This window comes from Geotrypetes seraphini, chromosome 18 (genome assembly GCF_902459505.1).
Source record: "Geotrypetes seraphini chromosome 18, aGeoSer1.1, whole genome shotgun sequence".
NCBI classification, from domain to species: Eukaryota; Metazoa; Chordata; class Amphibia; order Gymnophiona; family Dermophiidae; genus Geotrypetes; species Geotrypetes seraphini.
This window is the reverse complement of record NC_047101.1, coordinates 10,610,898-10,631,211: the sequence shown is the minus strand read 5'-3', so window position 1 is coordinate 10,631,211 and position 20,314 is coordinate 10,610,898. Positions and strand designations below refer to the sequence as shown.

General features: G+C 42.7%; 1 protein-coding gene across 2 annotated transcripts; it reads left to right on the top strand.

Annotated features, from left to right (window-relative positions):
* Positions 1-14,777: 14,777 nt before the first annotated feature.
* On the top strand, positions 14,778-19,376 carry CDKN2AIPNL (CDKN2A interacting protein N-terminal like). 2 transcript variants are annotated; one of them, XM_033927571.1, is made up of 3 exons: positions 14,778-15,183; positions 18,103-18,202; positions 19,000-19,376. In XM_033927571.1, the coding sequence occupies exons 1-3, from the start codon at positions 14,993-14,995 to the stop codon at positions 19,006-19,008; spliced, it is 300 nt and encodes a 99-aa protein (XP_033783462.1). In that variant the 5' UTR covers positions 14,778-14,992; the 3' UTR covers positions 19,009-19,376. The 2 variants fall into 2 exon arrangements, with proteins under 2 accessions (XP_033783462.1, XP_033783461.1); XM_033927570.1 differs by having other exon boundaries at positions 14,788-15,183; positions 18,997-19,376.
* The last annotated feature ends 938 nt before the right edge of the window (positions 19,377-20,314 follow it).

Genomic DNA, 20,314 nt, shown 5'->3' with positions numbered 1-20,314 from the left:
GATCATGCATAGTTGCGGGTAGTGGAGGTACGTACCCTCTGTCTTTCACGTACCCCCAAAGGAAAAAGTCACAAACAGTAATGTCCGGTGATCTCGGGGGCCACTTGAGGAACACCTGGTCATTTTGTCGCGTTGTAACTTCTGCACCAATCAAGTTTCAAGTTTAATGGTTTTTGATTAATCGTTTACTCGTATTTCTAAGCGATGCGCAATTTAAAATTACAATAATTGGGAGACAATACAATACAAAACTATGTATAACGACATAAGGGATTAAAAGTTTAACTTAACAAACTCATAAACACAAGGAAAGAAGGGAGGTGAAATACAAAATCAATATAGGAAAGTAGAACAAAAAAGGAAAAGTACAAAAAGGGAAACAAATAGAAGTTATAATATGATACAATAGAAATAATTTGACCTATGAACTGTTTAGTTAATTACCAAAGGCATCTCTAAAGAGAAAAGTTTTTAAATTACTTTTGAAGTTCTCCAGATTGCGCTCTTCCCTTAAATAAATGGGAAGGGCGTTCCAAGTTTGAGGTGCGGTAACAGAGAAAATAAATTGCCATCTTGTGTTAATAACCTTAAGAGATGGAATTGTTAGTAAATTCTGTTCGTTGGATCTCAATGTTCTATTTGGAGAATAAGGAATGAATAATTTATATATAAATGCTGGAGTTTTATTAAGGAGAGATTTGCAATTGCAGCTTATAGGGGGTGAAAGTGCAAGCGATTGAATAGACCTTGCTAACCGCGCTTTTTGGGACATGTATTTGCTGTCATCTTATGAACCATATTTCAATAAGTTTTGATTTTGTAACCATTTAAAATCCAGGAGTGTTTTTGTGGGCACCCTGTACGATGAAGAAAGATCTCCACAGCTTCTTCCTCGTAGTTCGCCGATTTGGGAAATCCTCCACAGAGCAGCATCCTATGAAATGTCACCTTCAAGCGTCCTGACAAGAGCGTCACTTCACAAAATATCTTGAAAGGGAAGCAGTATGGAGTCAGTCCCTCAGCTTCCCGAGACAATAAGAAGAGCATCATGTGGGGTTAATAAAAGCACCGTGCTTAAATCTCTCGGGCGGCGGGGACAGTGAACAATCTGTAGCTGCGCGATCAAGGATGTCTGTGTTTTTAATCTCATCCCACGTCTACGCTGCCGCCTGGTCTCTTGTACATTTGTGGTGGAAAACTAACATGAATTTGCAGCCTGCCTTGAAGCATTTCTGCCAGGGCCTTTCAGTGTCGGCTATAAATAGTGGCATCAGCTCACCTATTCTGAGCTCATCACACTGGCGTACAGCCGCACCGTACTCTTCCTGTTTGTCACACTATCTTTGCTCCGTCTATCCTCTCCCGCATTTGCTTCTCGTTGTGGGGAGCTTCCTGTGCAGAACAATTAGAGCTGCTGTACTTACTTCTCCACCTTATTTAGTAGACATTCAAAAAAAGAAGGCGGAGTCTGAAAAATGTATAATTGGAGGCCTTAGAAATCCAGAGGAAGCGTCATCTCAATCACCCAAAGCATGTGACCGAGATTTTATCAGAATAACCAGATGCACAGGAAAGAGACCTGTGCTAGTGGTTTTTAACTAGGGAGCTGGCATCTGAACTTACTGTAAATTATTTGTGCTCTTTACACACACACAAGGCCAATGCAAAAAAAGTGTGTGAGGCTTTGCTCAAAATTTATCCCTCTCCCCACCTTTTACAAAACCGTGGAAGTGATTTTTAGTGGAGGCTCATAGAATTCCTATGAGCGTCGGGAGCAGCCCAGAGCATTCAGCGCGCCGGCCTGCGCTAAAAAACGCTTTTGCGGTTTTGTAAAAGAGGGGGGTTGGTGCAGCTTCTGTGTTACCGCCCTCTTCCCTGTGCTGGCAGGTGTTTTGCACATGGGCAAACTGGGTAGACGCCTGCTGACTTCAGCACGCCGACCGTTAAGGAGGGCTGTTACTAAAGGGGGAAGTGATTTCGCATGCGCTAAATCGGGGGTGTCAAAGTCCCTCCTGGAGGGCCGCAATCCAGTCGGGTTTTCAGGATTTCCCCAATGAATAGGCATGAGATCTGCTTGCATGCACTGCTTTCATTGTATGCTAATAGATCATATGCATATTCATTGGGGAAATCCTGAAAACCTGACTGGATTGCGGCCCTCCAGGAGGGACTTTGACACCACTGCGCTAAATGCTAAGACACTCATAGGAATATAATGGGCATCTTAGCGTTTAGCAGGCGCTAGTCGTAGCACACAATAACCTGGTTAGTGAATGCTAAATCACTTAGCGCCCATGGTAAGTATTGGCCTTAGAGCACTCTCATGTGGCTTTCTCATGCGCTAGAGCAGGCATGGGCAACTCCGGTCCTCGAGGGCTGGAATCCAGTCGGGTTTTCAAGATTTCCCCAATGAATATGCATGAGATCTATTTGCATGCACTGCTTTCAATGCACATTCATTGGGGAAATCCTGAAAACCCGACTGGATTCCAGCCCTCGAGGACCGGAGTTGCCCACCTCTGTGCTAGAGTCTATCGTACCGCAGCTCACATGTTAGCATGAAGTAATGTAGATGCAATTACTGATTAGTACAGGAATGTTTGGGGTTACCAGACGTCCAGAATTCCCCTGACATGTCCACCTTTTCGAGGTCATGACCGGGGGTCCAGACAGCTTTTTAAAACCCGGCACTTTGTCTGGGATTTGAAAAGCTTCCTCAAAATTGCATCGTGCACTGCCCTCCTGCTTGACGAAAGCAGGCAGCGGGGGGTGAGAGGGGGGAACTAGAGAGGGACTTACTAAGGCAGGGCTGCCCAAGTCCGGTCCTCGAGATCTACTGGCAGGCCAGGTTTTCTGGATATCCACAATGAATATGCACGAGAGAGATTTTCTTGCACTGCCTTCTTGGTATGCAAATCTCTCTCATGCATATTCATTGTGGATATCCAGAAAACCTGGCCTGCCAGTAGATCTCGAGGACCGGACTTGGGCAGCCCTGTACTAAAGTAAAAAATCTGGTAACCCTAGAAATGCTCACTCTCTGCCCATGAAACATGCCTCCAAAAAAATACAAATCCCATCCTCCTCCCAATTATTGCATGGCTAGCATGTGCACATGGCAAAACTAATGCAGGACACTTTAGTGCAGGGGTCTCAAAGTCCCTCCTCGAGGGCCACAATCCAGTCGGGTTTTCAGGATTTCCCCAATGAATATGCATGAGATCTATGTGCATGCACTGCTTTCAATGCATATTCATTGGGGAAATCCTGAAAACCCGACTGGATTGCGGCCCTCAAGGAGGGACTTTGAGATCCCTGCTTTAGTGCATGAAGCGTTAGATCATTTTTGCTGCATAAGCCGTGCATTACCACAGCTTAGTATAAAGGTCCCTTAAATCCCAGGCTAGTGGAGCTATTGGCTATTAAACCCAGATGCAAAAAAAGTGTGCAGAGGACCCCCAGGCTGAGTGCTGAATTTTTTTTTTTTTTTTTAATGCCACAAAGTTACTGTCAGGTCCAAGGAGGAGTTAAAAGTTAATTCCTTCTTCTATGGTCAATGCTAGAGAGAATTTCATTTCTGTTTCTTCTTGCAACTTTTTTCTGGCTTTGTTTTAGGGGTAGGTGAGAGGGAAGAGCACTGGAAGAAACAATAAAGAACTGACTGCGCTCATAACACCCTATAATAATACTTTGTGCAGAATAATATTGATGTTTACATGAAATAGCATTCCGGCACAAGCATTATGTGCATTAACTCGTAAAACCCTGTGCACAGCTACAATTTTCCTGATACCAACAATATTTATGTGCAGAAGAGTATTCTAGCACATGTGCTTGACTGTTGATACAATTATTCTTTGCACAGAATCTAGCTACTGCTAGCACAGACCTGTGTATGCATGCTTCTGGCATGTTCTCCCACATTAACACACATTTTCTGCCCCCCCCCCCTACTTGTTTGAGGTCTCTGGTTACTGCACTAGAGAGTAAAATGCATTAGAAAACTGATTTGTTAACATAAGAGCATAAGAATAGCCATACTGGGTCAGACCAATGGTTCATTTAGCCCAGTGTTTCAAGATATGTGTACCCCTAGGGCAGGGGTAGGCAATTCCGGTCTTCGAGAGCCGGAGCCAGGTCAGGTTTTCAGGCTATCCACAATAACTATTTGCATCTCAAGGAGGCAGTGCATGCAAATCCATCTCATACATATTCATTGTGGATATCCTGAAAACCTGACCTGGCTCTGGCTCTCAAGAACCAGAATTGCCTACTCCTGCCCTAGGGGTACACGTACCGTGAAACACTGGGCTAAATGGACCGCTTCTAATCAAAATGATTAGAAGCGACCTTTTCGACTTATGGTACAATTCTCTCGTCTGTATCACTCAGCATTGTTTCTCTGGCATTTGAAGTTATTAACATCTTCTTTGGGTTCCTTGTAAAAGACCTTCAAAACATGGTCCATGTCGGGACCTACCAGCACATCTTTGAGTTAAGTAGGAATTGGTTTTCCTTTTGCTGCCACTGAAAAACATATTTAATATTTAAAAAGTACTCTATTTTCACCTATTGCATTATAGCCATACACAGTGATGGGACGGTGGGTTCGGCTAAAGGAGCCACGGCTCCTGGTTGGATTACACATATCTGAGTGTATGTAAAAGTGCACAAACTTTTTTGTATTTGAAATACGTTTGACTTTCATTTTTGACCTTTTTCCTAAGAAGTCTTGTTTCCATTATTATATATGTTCATTGATTTTGACCTCTCAGCCTTGTATTTTTTGGAGTATTTTCCTCACCATTCAATTATTTTTGACAAAATCAGATTTTAGACATCATATTGAAAATGACCCTTCACATCAGCTCCAGGAAAGCATGCACATAGCTGACAACAACAATCTGTGTTATCCTGAAAAGGCAGCTCGTTCTTGAGGTTTCTAACTCCCAGAGCAATGCATCCATTCCCTATGATCTTGCAGGCACGGCCAACCCCACACCGCTTTGGCATGTAAGCTTAAAACCAGGACTGGAATTGGGTAACTTGACATCTCTGAGCCCATCAAGCTGAGACTGATAAGTGGTACCATAAATTGTTTTTTTAAAGGAAGTGTAGTAATGTGAATTGAATTAATTCTACCTGGAAGGTACCTAAAGGCCCAAGGTTGGCTTGTGCATGACTGGAAAAAAAAAAATGCCGAGAGACTTTGAGTGAGATATCTCACTTCCGGCTCACCACACAATTATTTCCCACGTACTCACCTTTATAGGACCCCCAGGGACCCCTGAAGAAGACTTTTTGTTGAAACGTGAACCGTGTTGGGTCCTGTATCTCTAGCGGACTAGGTCCTTTAAGGCTCTTATGTGGATGATTTACTTTTATGTGGATGGAATTATTTTATGTGGATGATTTCAGTGTACCTTTAGAACTTTGATTCTTTCAAATAAAGTCCATTTAGGAACATCGTCACTCCACAGAGTTTTGGTTTTTTTTTTGGGGGGGGGTTTGTTTGTTTGTTTTCTCTGGCATTTCTGGAAGGCAGGAAAAAAAGATGCCAGCTTTTAAAAAAAAGTCCTGGTTATTTTATTAATGGGCAGTTGTCTCATTTTTTTACAGAAAGAGTGGTAGATGCATGGAACAGTCTCCCAGAAGAGGTGGTGGAGACAGAGATTGTGTTTGAACTCAAGAGGGCCTGGGATAGGCGTTTGGGATCTCTTGGAGAGAGAAAGAGTCTAGATGGGCCATTTGGCCTTTATCTGCCATCATGTTTCTATTATGGCCTGCACAGCCTAGTTTAAACTGTAAATAAGGGAAGCTGAGAAGTATTTGCAGTGTCAGTAAAGGTTTATGGCTTGTTGCCCTTAGATTTCAATGCCATGCTGTGAGCATGCTCTGAGTGCTTCCTCTGCCCAGTTCCAGGTGCCGCGGATGCTAGCAGGATAACTTGGCATGTCTGAAATTGATAAAGAACTCTACTCCTACGGCTCCAGATTATTATATCAAGCTTTATTGGCTGAAAATTGAGTTCAGAATTAAGTATAAACTCTTGCTACTGGTTTACAAGTGTGTCCCGCGACACACTTGTAAACCTTTCCTTACACTGGGTCACAAAAGCTGCGCTTGGCAACAGACCATGACCTGGCAATGCCATCAAGAAAAGGGCTGAGAATGCAGGCTGAGAGAGGGGAGGGGGGGAGCATTTTCATGTTGTGGCCCAGAAGAGTGGAATAGGCTCCCGTCTTACATTAAACATCCAAAAAATGTGGATGCCTTTAGGAAAAGGTTGAAAAGCCATCTGTTTTGTTGTATGAAATAGCCAGTATGATATGATGGTCGTTGAAAACCAGATCACAAGTGCCTAGCAGAAGCCCAAAGATTAGCAACATTCTAGAGCTGAGACTGTGATGTCATAATGCCTCATTCCACCAATGCCTAAGAGCCAACCTCATCAGTGATGTCACAATGGCTTAAGCAGTCCCTGGGTTAAGAATGAGTTATGTTTTTAAACCGGTTCTTAAGTCGGATTTGTATGTAACTCAGAACTTGTAGATTTTAGGATCCTTGCTGCTTAACCTTTGCTCTCAGCTGACAAAAAGGCCAACTGTCCTACCCAGTGTTCCCTCTAAGGTACAGCATGCACAACCACACACTGTTCTTAATGTGGCCATGCATCATTCCTGAATCTGCTGCAGGAGAAAAGTAAGAGTCTATGCCACTGGAAATACTGCTCAGTGAAATCAAATGAAGCCCCTGCGTTCTTAAGTATGAGTCGTACTTAAGTTGGGTGTCTGTAACTCGGGGACTACCTGTACTGAAGGAATCAGGAGGACAAGTTCAGTGAAGGAACGACTCTGCTCTGTAAGGTGCTCATCTGCTCACGGTTCAAGCACTATTCGTGAAGAGTTCCTCTAGTTTTTTTTTTCAAAACGGGGAAACAGGTCCTCTCCCTCAACAGCGGATTAAAAAAAAAAGCCAGTAGCAATTTCATTTACAAGCCCGTGCTTTCATTTGTCAAGGTTACATTTGTCAAGAACATCTAAGCCAGGGGTGTCAAAGTCCCTCCTGGAGGGCCGCAATCCAGTCGGGTTTTCAGGATTTCCGTAATGAATATGCTTGAGCCCTATTAGCATACAATGGAAGCAGTGCATGCAAATAGATCTCATGCATATTCATTGGGGAAATCTGAAAACCCGACTGGATTGCGGCCCTCCAGGAGGGACTTTGACACTCCTGATCTAAGCCATCAAAGTCTGTGGATGCTGACTGAATATATGTGGCTGCGTGGTTAGCAGCCATCTACATGGAAGCTGCATTTCTAAGTATTTCAGAACCCAAAAATTATAGTTGAAGTGTGCTCATGTCATAATGTTGGCATATCTCGTACCCCAAGAGAGCCTGCTTTTAAATGATCTGCAGTTGTACTGCCGCAAACGTCTTCATTACTAGGGCACAGTAAGCAGTCACCACCCCCGTTCAACAGAAAATACCAAATGAAAGACAGATGGTTACGAACCAATTTTGACTCTGTGGCAGCTGCCATAAAGGAAATCCTATAAAAGACATAATTAAAAACCAGATATACAAAACCTTGAAATAATAAAAGACAACTACAGGAAACATTCCTGCTAATCTGCAGTAAGTTGCCTTGTTCAACATAGTAAATGCATGTGTACGTGAAGAAGTAGGAATATCGTCGAACGACTTTTTCTACCGTGCGCATGAAAAGATATTCAGAAATAAAGCGAATGCAAAAGTTGACTTCATGGGGAGAAAACCAAGCAAAGCTCTGTTTAGGAGAGGACATGAAGGCTGCCAATCAAGTGGAGCAAGCTTCTTCCAAGGCAAGACAAATCATAGGTTGCATATGCAGGGGTTTCGTCAGCCGTAAGCTTGAAGTCATTATGCCTTTGTATAGATCCATGGTGAGACCGCACCTGGAATACTGTGTGCAATTCTGGAGGCCGCATTACCGTAACGATGTGCTGAGGCTGGAATCGGTCCAGAGAATGGCCACCCGGATGGTCTCGGGACTGAAGGATCTTCCGTACGAAGAACGGTTAGATAAATTACAGCTATACTCGCTCGAGGAGCGCAGAGAGAGGGGAGACATGATCGAGACGTTCAAGTATCTCACGGGCCGCATCGATGCAGAGGAGGATATCTTCTTTTTCAAGGGTCCCACGGCAACAAGAGGACATCCGTGGAAAATCAGAGGCAGGAAACTGCGCGGTGACACCAGGAAATTCTTTTTCACCGAAAGGGTGGTTGATCGCTGGAATGGTCTTCCACTTCAGGTGATTGAGGCCAGCAGCGTGCCTGATTTTAAAGCCAAATGGGATCGACACGTGGGATCTATTCGCAAAGTAAAGGCAGGGGAGGGTCATTAGGGCAGACTGGATGGGCCGTGGCCCTTATCTGCCGTCAATTTCTATGTTTCTATGACTTATAGTCCAGGAGAGCCGTTGTACTCACGTTACCCCTCTCCTAGAGTCACTTCATTGGCTTCCTCCTCTTGCTGACCTTCAAATGCACTCACTCAAATGCTCCTCATCATCTCTCTTCGCTTATCTCCCCCTATGATCTCTGCTCAGCTGGTAAGTCCCTCCTATCCGTGCCCTTCTCCTCAACTGCCATCCCCAGACTCTGTCCTTTCTGCCTTGCTGCGCCGTATGCTTGGAACAAGCTGTCCAAATCCCTACGGCGGGCTCTGTCTCTGGCAGTGTTCAAGGCCCAGATAAAAGCCCACCTCTTTGAGAGTGCTTTCAACTCCTAATTCCTTTCACCTTGGGTTCTGCATCCCCAACCCTATATGTCGTGTCTGGCCAAGTCAGATTGTAAGCTCTTCCGAGCAGGGACTGTCTATAAATGTCAAAATATACAGCACTGCATACACCTATATAAGTGATAAGTAGAAGTAGTGGTCGTAATAGCCTATCGTACCCTGCTCTGTTCCCCGTAGTTGGCGCGCTGACAGTCAGTGGCTAGTGTGTTGCTCATGTTTCCAATTCATGCAAAACTTTTGTGTCTCAACAATCTAGTGTTCCAGGACTAGTTATATTGAGAGGATACGTGTCCTACAATAGTGTCCATGCAAAATCCTGTGTTTGCTTCTTATATGTAGATTTTTCCAAAGCTGCGGACAGATGCAGTGGTAGCCTCGGAAACCAGGTAGAAGATAAGACACTAACCTCATCCCTGGTTTCTGTCACCTACGTGCCTGGTTTCTCCTAATATTTCCATTTTTTATTCACAGGGCCAATGTCAGCTGCTCGTCATGCAAATGCAGCTTCATTTTCTTTCCTTTCTCCCCTCCCCCCATCCAGACTCGTGCAAGCTTGTACCATGTGCCAGTTACAGGCCCTTTTGCATGGCCAGGAGCCCACTGAGCTCAGCTGCCCAGGTGTTCAGCTGCTCTTAAGCTGCACTGTTTACCTGTGGCACAAGCATATCCTTTTTCATTAAGATTACTGAAATATCAAGATGATCATTAAAAGTGTGCCAAGATTAAATGAAATCCTGATAATGATTAGGTAGGTAATACTTCTGTTCCCGCTATTTTGGATGCATTTCCCCCCCCCCCCTGATAAGTTTGTATTCGCATAAGGGATTTATCATAAGAACATAAGAAAAGCCTTACTGGGTCAGACTAATGGTCCATCAAACCCAGTAGCTCGTTGTCACGCTGGCCAATCCAGGTCACTAATACCTGGCCAAAACCCAAAGAGTAGAAACATTCCAGATTCTCAAAGAGTAAGCAAGATTCCGGAACCCTAAATAATAGCAACGTTCCATGCGGAATCCCCCAAAGAGTAGCAACACTCCATGCAAGCAATCCAGGGCAAGCAGAGGCTTCTCCCATGTCTTAATAACAAACTATGGACTTTTCTTCCACAGCTTTTCAGTGATTTTGGATCTTTTCCAGATAAGCCCCGCCAAAAAGTTAACCCCCGCCACCCAAAAAAGATTATAAAAAAGAGGCGCGATCTGTATAAAGTAAAGTGGGGGGGGGGGGGGGGGGGGGGGGGGGGTTCCCCCCCACGCCCCTCCGTCGGAGCCCTTAAAAAATGGTCGACAGTTTATCCTATTTTTTATAATCTTTTTTGATAATGTTAAGTTTCATATCCTCTTTTTATAATCTTTTTTTGTGGGGGCGTTGTGCTGAGAACTTCACTGGTTAAGGTTGCGTGCGCTGGCAAAAAGTGGCGGGGCTTAACTTTCGGCGCGTCCACTTTTTCCATTAGTGGCGGGGCTTATCTGGAAAAGATCCGTGATTTTGGTTACTCTGGCATGTTAGTTGGACCGAGCTTTGTTTTATCCCAGACCTGCCCTCTGTGAACTTATACGCTACAGTGACGACTGATGCGGCGTTCCTCAGACGCTGAAACACAGTGCTTCTGCTTGTGTCCTTTTATGAAGTAAACCAGTTGGTTTTACATCTGTGATCTTCAGTGGAGTGTTCATTGTCCGCTCCCACTTCCTTTTGTACCACACAAATATTCTGAGCAACATTCTTACACTAGGGAATATTAGTCAGCACAAGGTCTCAACCAGAATAATGCTAGAGGTGGTCATGTTTTTCTGCTCTTACTGTACCATAAATTTATAATTGATTAATCTGTGATATAGTGCCAGAAGGCAGCTATTAGGAAGGATTTTAAAAAATGAAATGGATAATAGCTTTGTGTAAAAGCAACAGGAGCAATAAAAGCTATATGAAAAGCTTGGTCAGCATCAGATAAACCCATCTGCATTGTTACTCACCCGTTAACACAGTCCACAGTAGTTAAAAAGAGACAAAATGACTTTTTCCTGTTTATGATCCTTTGTCAGCATTCCATCCTCATTCGCTCCTACCTGCTTCTCTGTGGAAACCCATTTGGAGACATTTTCCCCAAGGGATTCATTGTTAGCAATCTCCAGTATTTTGTCTGTTCCCAGTTTCTCACTCTGGGATTCATATTTAGGTTTTTGGTGGTTGGGTGACCCTTCCAATACAGAACAAACTCAAAGACTGGGTCCAAGAAGAGGTAATTTCCATTTGGTTTAACACTCACAATCATTTTGAAAAGTTGGCTCCTATGATTAACAATTTATTCCAGAACCTCATCTACCATTATTCAGTTTGGAGTCTCTCCGGGTATTACAGTAGCAGGTGAAGCCCGGGGAAGCCCAATTCAAGTCTTACTAACACTGCTTGTAACCTTGGGCAATCCACTTCACCTTCATTGCCTCAGATAGAAAAGTGAGATTATAAGTCTTCCAGTGATTGAGAAATACCAACTGTGCCAGAATGTAACATGCCTTGAACTAAATCCAAATAAGGTAAACAGCACAAGACAAAATGTAAAAAAAAATAAAATAAAAATCACATCTGGTATCCATTTATTAGTTTTTGGTTCTTTAAAAAGATGCAAACAGAATACAGAATTACACTAATATGTACCCAACAAAGTTAAGGAAACACAAATAAAAACCTAGAGCACCACTGGAAAAAAAAAAGAAACAATAAATACTGGTGGTCGTCATCTGGAAACCATCTTACTGCTCATATTATTCATTAGAGATAAAAAATGAGAAAAGCAAGAGGAAAACTAGTCTTGGAGTGTGAAGACCTGGAAGAACAACCACAATCGTGCTTACGATAGCTGAAAAAAAAAAGAAAAAAGTACAATTAAGAAAACTTCTAGGGCAGATAAAAAGTGTTGTTTTTTTTTTTATAACTTAAATATGGAATGCTTTTACAACTTAAAAAGGCACAAGAGAATTGCAGTGACAAGTGCAAAAAAAAAAAAGAAGCTTATTAGCTACAGGATAAATCTAGTTTCGAGTTTATTCATGGCTTGATATACCAACCATCACATGTATCTGGGCAATTTACAATATTAAAAATTAGAAATATGTAATATAATTTTTGATTTAGGTGAGATAAAATAAAGAGGGTAAACCTAAAACTATGACGAATTAAGACTGATTAGAAATGAGAGGTTTGAGGGGATAGAGTAGAGGGGAACAGGGATGTCGCTTCTTAAAGATTTCTGACTGCCATTTTCCATACAACAGCAGATAAAACAGCAAACAATATATGTCCTATTGTGAAACTGTTATTACCACTGCAGTGAAATGGAATCGATCACAAAGGTTTCAGTTCTTGATCCAGAATCCAGCAGACCACCATTCCAATCCAAAATCTTTACTACTGCCACAGTGTTTGACTGTTGCTGCTCTCTGTATAATGCTGGCACATGTTGGATATTACAGATATCTCTCAGCTGTGTTGAGGCATTCCTTTATTATAGTAATTATATCTCTCTCTATATAAATATATTACAATAATTTTAAATCTTTTGAATATTACAGTAGCCCTGTATCCTGCATCCTCTACATAGAGGATGCAGGATACAGGGCTACTATATGGGATCCTTTTACAAAGGTGTGCTAAGCGTTTTAGTATGTAATCAACGCATGCGCTAACCGCTAACACGACCATAGGATAACATGCATGCGCTAGTGCTTTCCTTCTTTAATCATGTCTGTCTTTAATATAATTGCAAAAATGTTAATGGACTATTTAGTTTGTATGTTGTTTAGTTCGTCCAATTGTATGTGAGACCACTATCTAGTGGCTTTTTAAATTGTACATCGCTTAGAAAATTTGTATAAGCGATTCATCAAATGATAATAAAACTTGAAACTTAGCGCGTGTTTAGTGTGGACTAAAAATCATAATGCACCTTTGTAAAAGAGTTGGTATGTGTTACTAGGGTGTATTCTGATTATTCGTAAGAGGTTTGGGCATGCTCTGTGTATCCCATACGGCGGTGGTTCCCAACCCTGTCCTGGAGGACCACCAAGCCAGTCGGGTTTTCAGGATAGCTCTAATGAATATGCATGGAGCAGATTTGCATGCCTGGCACCTTCATTATATGCAAATCTCTCTCATGCATATCATTAGGGCTATTCTGAAAACCCGACTGGCCTGATGGTCCTCCAGGAGAGGGTTGGGAACCACTGCCATACGGTACTATTGCACCCTCTGTATGGTACTGATGCAGTGGACAGGGAAACAGGGAACCTAAAGTTCAAATCCCACTTCGACTGTCCTTGTAATACTGGGACATCATTTAACACTCCATTATCTTGGGTACAAAACCTATGCACGTGATCAAATCTAAAATCATCATCAAATACAAAATTCCTATGTGCTACTGGTGTACTGTGAGGACTTACTGTACATCCCCTGAGTGGTGCAACTGCACATTATGTATACCCTGTAAAGCACCGATGCTTTCTCTCTGTATCTTGTGTGAAATGACTGCACTCTGTACATCCCCTGGGAATCACTGGTGTATTCTCTGGTCATCAGCATCCCCTTTGTGGTACCACGGCATTCTGTGATTCCCTACGTGCTATCTATATTTATTTATTTTTAAAATGTATTCCACACAAACCAAAGTTCTACAAAATTATACACATAAAACCAAACTCATAAATTAAATAGTAACACACTAATATTCAAAACATAAATAATCTACTACTTTTGTACCCTGGATACCCCTTGAGATGCTGTCTTTCAAATGGGCTAGTTTTGCACATTCCTCACTCCTCTGTTGGAAACGATCTCTGTTTCTGACATATTTTGTTAGTTCAATATAAACGACTGGGGAAATGCAAGAAAAAAGTTCCTGAAGGTCAATAATATCCTGACACTGATAAAGGAACCAATAAAGCTACTTTAAATGCTTTTAACCTTGAGTAGTGCTCAGACTCCAAAGATGGATTGTAAGAACTCAATATGGGGACAAGCCCCTGTAGAGATTCTTATGGTATCTATCATTGCACCATATTATGGTTAAAGGTGGTTTAAAGTGCTGTTTGAAAAATGTTCATAATTCATTAGTCCATAAAGAAGCGTAATGTCCAAATTTAAATAAACTTCGGAATAATAATTTCAAAAGTAGACTTAGCTTGAAAAATATCAACAGCATGAGTTCAGCTGGGTCCTGACGCGTTTCGCCGCTATGGCTTCCTCAGAGAACCCGCTAAATTGCTGGAAAAGTTCAATGCTGTGAATATCCTGATTAAAAAAGTAATTTTTCTGTTTCCTGTACAATCCATCTTTGGAGTCTGAGCACTACTCAAGGTTAAAAGCATTTAAAGTAGCTTTATTGGTTCCTTTATCAGTGTCAGGATATTTTGTTAGTTGTCATCTTAAAACTTAAATGTTCACATTCTGTTCCTATTCATTACCCCTTAAAAAGTGAGCCCACAGGGCTACCATGGTGTTTTGACCCGTGTTGGTGCCCCACTGGTTTTAGAGGTCGGGGTGCCAAGATGAGTTAAATGTAAAAATAATAAAAATAATTGGCGGGGCAGGTCGCAACACTTGCATGGGCCGGACTAAAAGAGCAGCTCCCGACCCACTCGACGCCTGCGGGGAGCGGTCAAGGCCTAGGCCTAGGCTCAGGCTCGGACTAAGGACGCTGCCCTTCCTTCTCCTCCTATGTGTGAGGCCTGCTAGGAGCGGCGCCAGACTACAGACGCTCCCCCCCCCCCGCCCCAGCCGTGCGTGAGGCCTGGGGGGGAGGGAGGAAAAGGCCCAGGCTTAGGCCTAGGCTCGGACTGCCCCGCCCTCTCTGGGTGTGAGGCCTGCGGGGAGGGACCGAAGGCCGCGCGCGTGAGACCAGCCAGGAGCGGCGCGGCACTACAGACGCTTTTCCCCCCCGCCCCAGCCGTGCGCGAGGCCTGCGGAGGGGCGGAAAAGGCCCAGGCTTAGACTGCCCCGCCCTCTCTGGGTGTGAGGCCTGCGGGGAGGGACCGAAGCCCGCGCGCGTGAGACCAGCCAGGAGCGGCGCGGGACTACACACAGACGCTTTCCCCCCCCGCCCAAGCCGTGCGCGAGGCCTGCGGGGAGCGATAAAGGGCGCAGCGTGTGAGAGGCCTGCTAGGCCCCGAGGCAGCCCCCGGCGTCGCCGTCGTCCCGCCGCGCGCCATGGTGGAGGAGCAGCCGCCGGCCGAGTACGTGGCGCAGTTCAAGGCCTACTCGGAGAGCGAGAAGCAGTGGAAGGCCCGCCGCGAATTCATCGTGCGCAACCTGGGCGCCTTCCAGGAGCGGCCGCCGCGGATGGACCAGCTCCTGGCGCTCTCCATGGTGTGGGCCAACCACGTCTTCATGGGCTGCCGGTAGGTACCTCCGCGGCCCGGGAAACGTTGCCTTCCAGATCCCGAGGGTGGCCTAGGGTTTTGGGTTGATAATTAGAAATCTACCTTAAAAGAGGAAAAGATCTCAGATTTACCACATAGGGAACATATATGGTTTCTTTCATTGATCAAAAACCTCCTCTGTAAAATTATTAATTTTTATATCATTTTATATCTTTTAATCTTTAACCCAAAAAGTGGAATGAGACTTACTAATAACATTAAATTTATCTAAAAAGACTTAATAAAGTGCAGGAAAAGTTACTTATCTGCCTCTTTGCATTTATGGAAGCGTCTGTGAACACACAGTTAAAGTGCTTGAGTGCTGTAGATGAAAGTGCTTCAGTTTAAGGTGCTGATACTGTTGATATACATCTTCCACTATCCTGTTTTGTTGTGGGTTCAAACCCACGTTGCTCGTGACCCTGGGCAAGTCACTTAATCCCCCCATTGCCCCAGGTACATTAGATAGATTGTGACCCCATAGGGAAAGACGGGGAAAAATGCTTGAGTACCTGAATAAATTCATGTAAACAGTTCTGAGCTCCCCTGGGAGGATGGTATAGAAAATTGAATGAATAAATAAATTCTAGCGGCCACATTTGAGCCAGGGAGGGAGATTTTTCACACGATACATGCAGGACCAGCGGTCGCCAACTCAAGCCCTTTGCAGGGCCACATTTTGGATTTGGAGGGCCTCGGCAAAAAGAGTTAATGTCTTCTTAAAGAAACGACAATTTTGCATGAGGTAAGTCTTAATAATAATATTGTCATTTATAGCTAAAGAGACAGATGATCGAGAAACGGTTTTATTTTACTTTGGTGATTATGAGAAACATACCGAGAGCCTCAAAATAGGACCCGGCGGGCCACAAGTTTGAGACCACTATCTAGAGTGATTTAAATGTAGTACTGCCTTACAAAAAGAATCAAGAAAGCATTAAATGATATTGGCTTTTCTTTGGAGCCTCCGAAAGAAGACAAACTGGGGAGGAATTTGGATACTTTTTTTTTTTTTTTTAGCTGAAACTTGTCTTCCACCTGTATTTAAAAGTATACACATGGGTTTTATGACATATGTATTTGCAGTAAAGTGAAGGGACAGGGGAAGGGGAAGCGGAAGGCAGGAAGGTGTGTTCAGATTTCTTCTTACTGGTTGCACTAGTGCAGTGGTCTCAAACTCGCGGCCCGCCAGGTATTTTTGAGGCCCTTAGTATGTTTATCATAATCACAAAAGTAAAATAAAACAGTTTCTTGATCATATGTCTCTTTAGCTATAAATTACAAAATTATTATTAAGACATAGCCAAAAGGAAAAATTTATAAACTATAAAGAGTTTTACCTCATGCAAAATTGTCATTTCTTTAATAAGACATTAACTCTTTTTTTTTCTGAGGCCCTCCAAGTACCTACAAATCCAAAATGTGGCCCTGCAAAAGGTTTGAGTTTGAGACCACTGCACTAGTGGCATAGCGAGGAGGTGCTTGGGATGGTGGTGCCTGCCATTGCCATGTTGTGTGCCCCCCCCAACTCTTCCCTGCTGCTCGAATGTCCCTCTCCCGCAGCATACCTCTTGAAACGTTCACTGGCTCAAGCAGCATCTTACACCTCCAACTGTGACTTCCTTCTGACCCCCCCCCCCCCCCCCATCATGCCATTGGGTTAGACCTTGTGGTATACTTTGCTAAAGCTTCCCTCATAGAAGCAGAGAAAAATGAAAGATAAAGACCATATGTCCTATCTAGTCTGCCAACTATTATCTCCTCCTCGGAGAGATCCAACGTACTTGTCCCAGATGGATTTTCTAAAACCCGGCATTTGTCTGGGTTTTGGAAAGCCCCACCAAGCTCTGGCAGCGTCCAGAGGGCCTCAGAGCATGCGCAAATGACATCACACACATCCACGCGTGCTCCAAGCCCTCCAGACACAGCCGCAGCATATCCGGAAAAGAGGCTTTTTGGGGGGGGGGGGTGGAGCTGGAGGTGACACAGGGCAGGGTCATGGGTCCAGGGTTTCTCGGAGAAAAATATGTTAACCCTAGGTCAGACCAATGGTCCATCTAGTCCAGTAGCCTGTTCTCACAGTGACCAATCCAGGTCACTAGTACCTGGCAAACCCCCCAAAAGTAGCAACTTCTGAATCTGTCCCCTTTTAGGATAACCAGATGTCCAGGGAAACCCGGACATGTCCTCTTTGTCGAGGATTGTCCTGTACCTGGACTGATTTTTTTTTTAAATGGGGGAGTCCGGGTTTAGCCAGCTCTCTCGACTCCCCCACCTACCTCCTCCCTGGGCCTGGCCGCTGTAATTGAATCAAATAGAGTGTGACAGATAAGTCTTAAAGAAATTAATATCTTTATTTTGTTTCCTCAGCTGCTCTGATTTTAATTTTAGTTATGTTTTTCTTGGACAAAGGCTTTACCCCCCACTCCTGGACAGACTGACTTAATAAAACAAGAAAAACCAACAGAACCTGCAGTAAAAAGTCAAAACCAAACTGCAGGGCAATGTACAGGGTGCAGGAATTTATTTGAAATGCAAAAATTCTTAAAAACATGTGGTTCATAGTGCCGTGATTCAGACAGGATACTCCCAGCGTGTTCTTTTTTGTTTTATTTTATCCATTCTGGTTTTCTGATACATTACGTGCCATCGGTAGGGACCCCTGAGGAAGGATTGGTTCTTCGAAACACGGACCATGTCAGGTACGTTCCACATGAACATTAGGACCAGTTTTTGGATATATTTACCGTAGCTCATGTACTTGCTTAATGTGTTTTACATGTTTTTAATAATTTTGCATTTCAAATAAATTCCTGCACCCTACAGTTTTGTTTTGGTTCAGACTGACTTAACACTGGAGCCCTGCAGAGACTTTCATCTTTTTTTTCTGTACTTTAGTTACAGTGAAGAGCTTTTAGGAAGAGTGGTGGAGATGGCCGAAGGGATTGAAGTGGAAGATGCTCCGCACTTTTCTACCAGAGATGAAATAATGAAAAGGGTACATATCCATATATATTTATATATTTTTTTCAAATAGATTTGTTTCAGTTAGCAGGATAGCACATAGTGGAAGTTGCTTTGTCTTTCAACATAGTAGTAGCATATTACAGAATAATCACAGACCTTCCTGGTTTGTACAACTTTTTGCAGGGATACAGAGTGGGGGGTATTTCAGCTTTGTTTACAAGGTTATTCTTCAAGGGTGAGGGAAATTTCTCCTATTACAGGCCTATAGGTAGCATCCAAAATCTCTGGGAGGCTTTTGTTCTTCCTTTGGAAGACCTTATTCACATTATGTGAATGCATGGCAAGATGTCAGTGTTACCTTAAGTTATAAACTTTTGATTAGTCAGGTAACAAATATGTTTACTAAAGTACGTATAATGAATGATTCCAATAGTACTTTCTTTTCTTAAAAAACCCAGATTAATACTTGAAATTTAAATTGAAAAATCAATAAAAGATTTAAGCATAAAAAAAAAACCCCAGATTGTTGTGGCATTTTTGAGCCCTATTCCATTTGTATAAAGCAGCACATGTAACCTATGATATAACCTTTTTTTCCCTACTGTGCTGCACATGTAGATTTAATGGGTTTGTTAGACATTTTTGCACACACTACTGCAGGTTCTTTTTTTTTTTTTGTCTGGCAAGGCAAAAGGAACATTAGGCCTAGGAAGCACAATACCGGGTTTTCAAACGTTGTAGTAGTATGTGATTTGCTTTTATCTTTAAGGATATCCCGTAGACAATGTGAGAAATGTTAATATTTGTCCTATTTTTCTCCATTAGCAGCAGAGCTAAATTGAGGGATAATCTCAAATCCCCACTACTGCACAAATGACAGGAAAATGGACCTTAATTTGACCACATGCCGTTTGAAAGGCTGGAACTCATTTTTACAGACACTGAAGCGAGGCAAAAATCGGTCTTTTATGGATTTAATGCTGTGTGTGTATTTTTTAAAGCCTTTACTTGGAAATGTTTATGAAATTTTTAATAAACATTTTCTCTGCTTGTGTATTGAGATATTAAGGACATTTTGACAAGTAAAACATGTTCTGTTTTTTAAAGGAAATTAATTTCTTCCTAAATCATTTTACCTCTTTATAAAACTGGGGAAGATTGTAGAGTAATCCGGATAAATATACTCACATTTATGTTTGCATGGACTTCTGTGGTTTATTTTTAAAAACAGTATTAATGTTTTTCTTTATACTTGTCAATATTTGTTTTCCTTTGTTAAAAACGGAAAATTTCCAAGCATTTTTTAAAAAATTGCATTTCCTGTTTAAGTACTTATACCAAGTGACAAGCTGATCCTTTTTCAGTTTAAAAAAGTTTTCTCCTAGTAATTAATTTTTACTTGTTAAATATGAACTAGTAGGGATAGCCATGTTTTTGGACAACCTGGTGGTTTAAAGCAATGTTTCTCAACGCGGTAGTAGAGAACCCCCCTTGCCAGTCAGGTTTCCAGGATCTCCACAATGAATAAGCATAAACTTGATTTGTATTTACTGCCTCCATTATATGCAAATTTCTTTCATGGATATTAATTGTGGATATCCTGAAAACCTGACTGGCAAGGAAGGGGATACTGCAGGACCAAGTTGAGACACTGGCTTAAAACAGTGTTTTCCAAGTCCATCCTGGAGTACCCCTTGCTAGTCAGGTTTTCAGGATATACATAATGAATATGAATGGAAGAGATCTGCTTATAATGGAGACAGTGTTACATTTGCATACACTGCCTCCATTATATGCAAATCTCTTCATGCATATTCACTATGGCTATCCTGAAAACCTGACTGGCAAGGGGGGTACTCCAGGATGGACTTAGGAAACATTGGTTTAAAGTAATGTACATTTTGTGCCATCCCTTCCAGAATCAATATGAAAGGTGTTTTCACCTCAACTCGTGAACCGAGGCTTGCAGAAATCCACACATTGTTTGCTCTATTGCTCCTTCTACTCAGCTGAGGAGTAGAGCACCTCCTGTAGTTTTCATTTCTGCAAGTGAACTGTGCGGAAATCTTTCTGATCTGCTCTGCCTTTTTTCCTTGTTTAAATTGCTAAAGTCTGCTTTTTTTTTTTTTCTGGGGCCTCGAGA

Bases quoted from the DNA above. Each gene is read 5' to 3' on its own strand.
- CDKN2AIPNL (XM_033927570.1), top strand. From the start codon at position 14,993: ATGGTGGAGGAGCAGCCGCCGGCCGAGTACGTGGCGCAGTTCAAGGCC. The intron at 15,184-18,102 runs GTAGGTACCTCC...TCTGTACTTTAG, and splicing joins CACGTCTTCATGGGCTGCCG to TTACAGTGAAGAGCTTTTAG.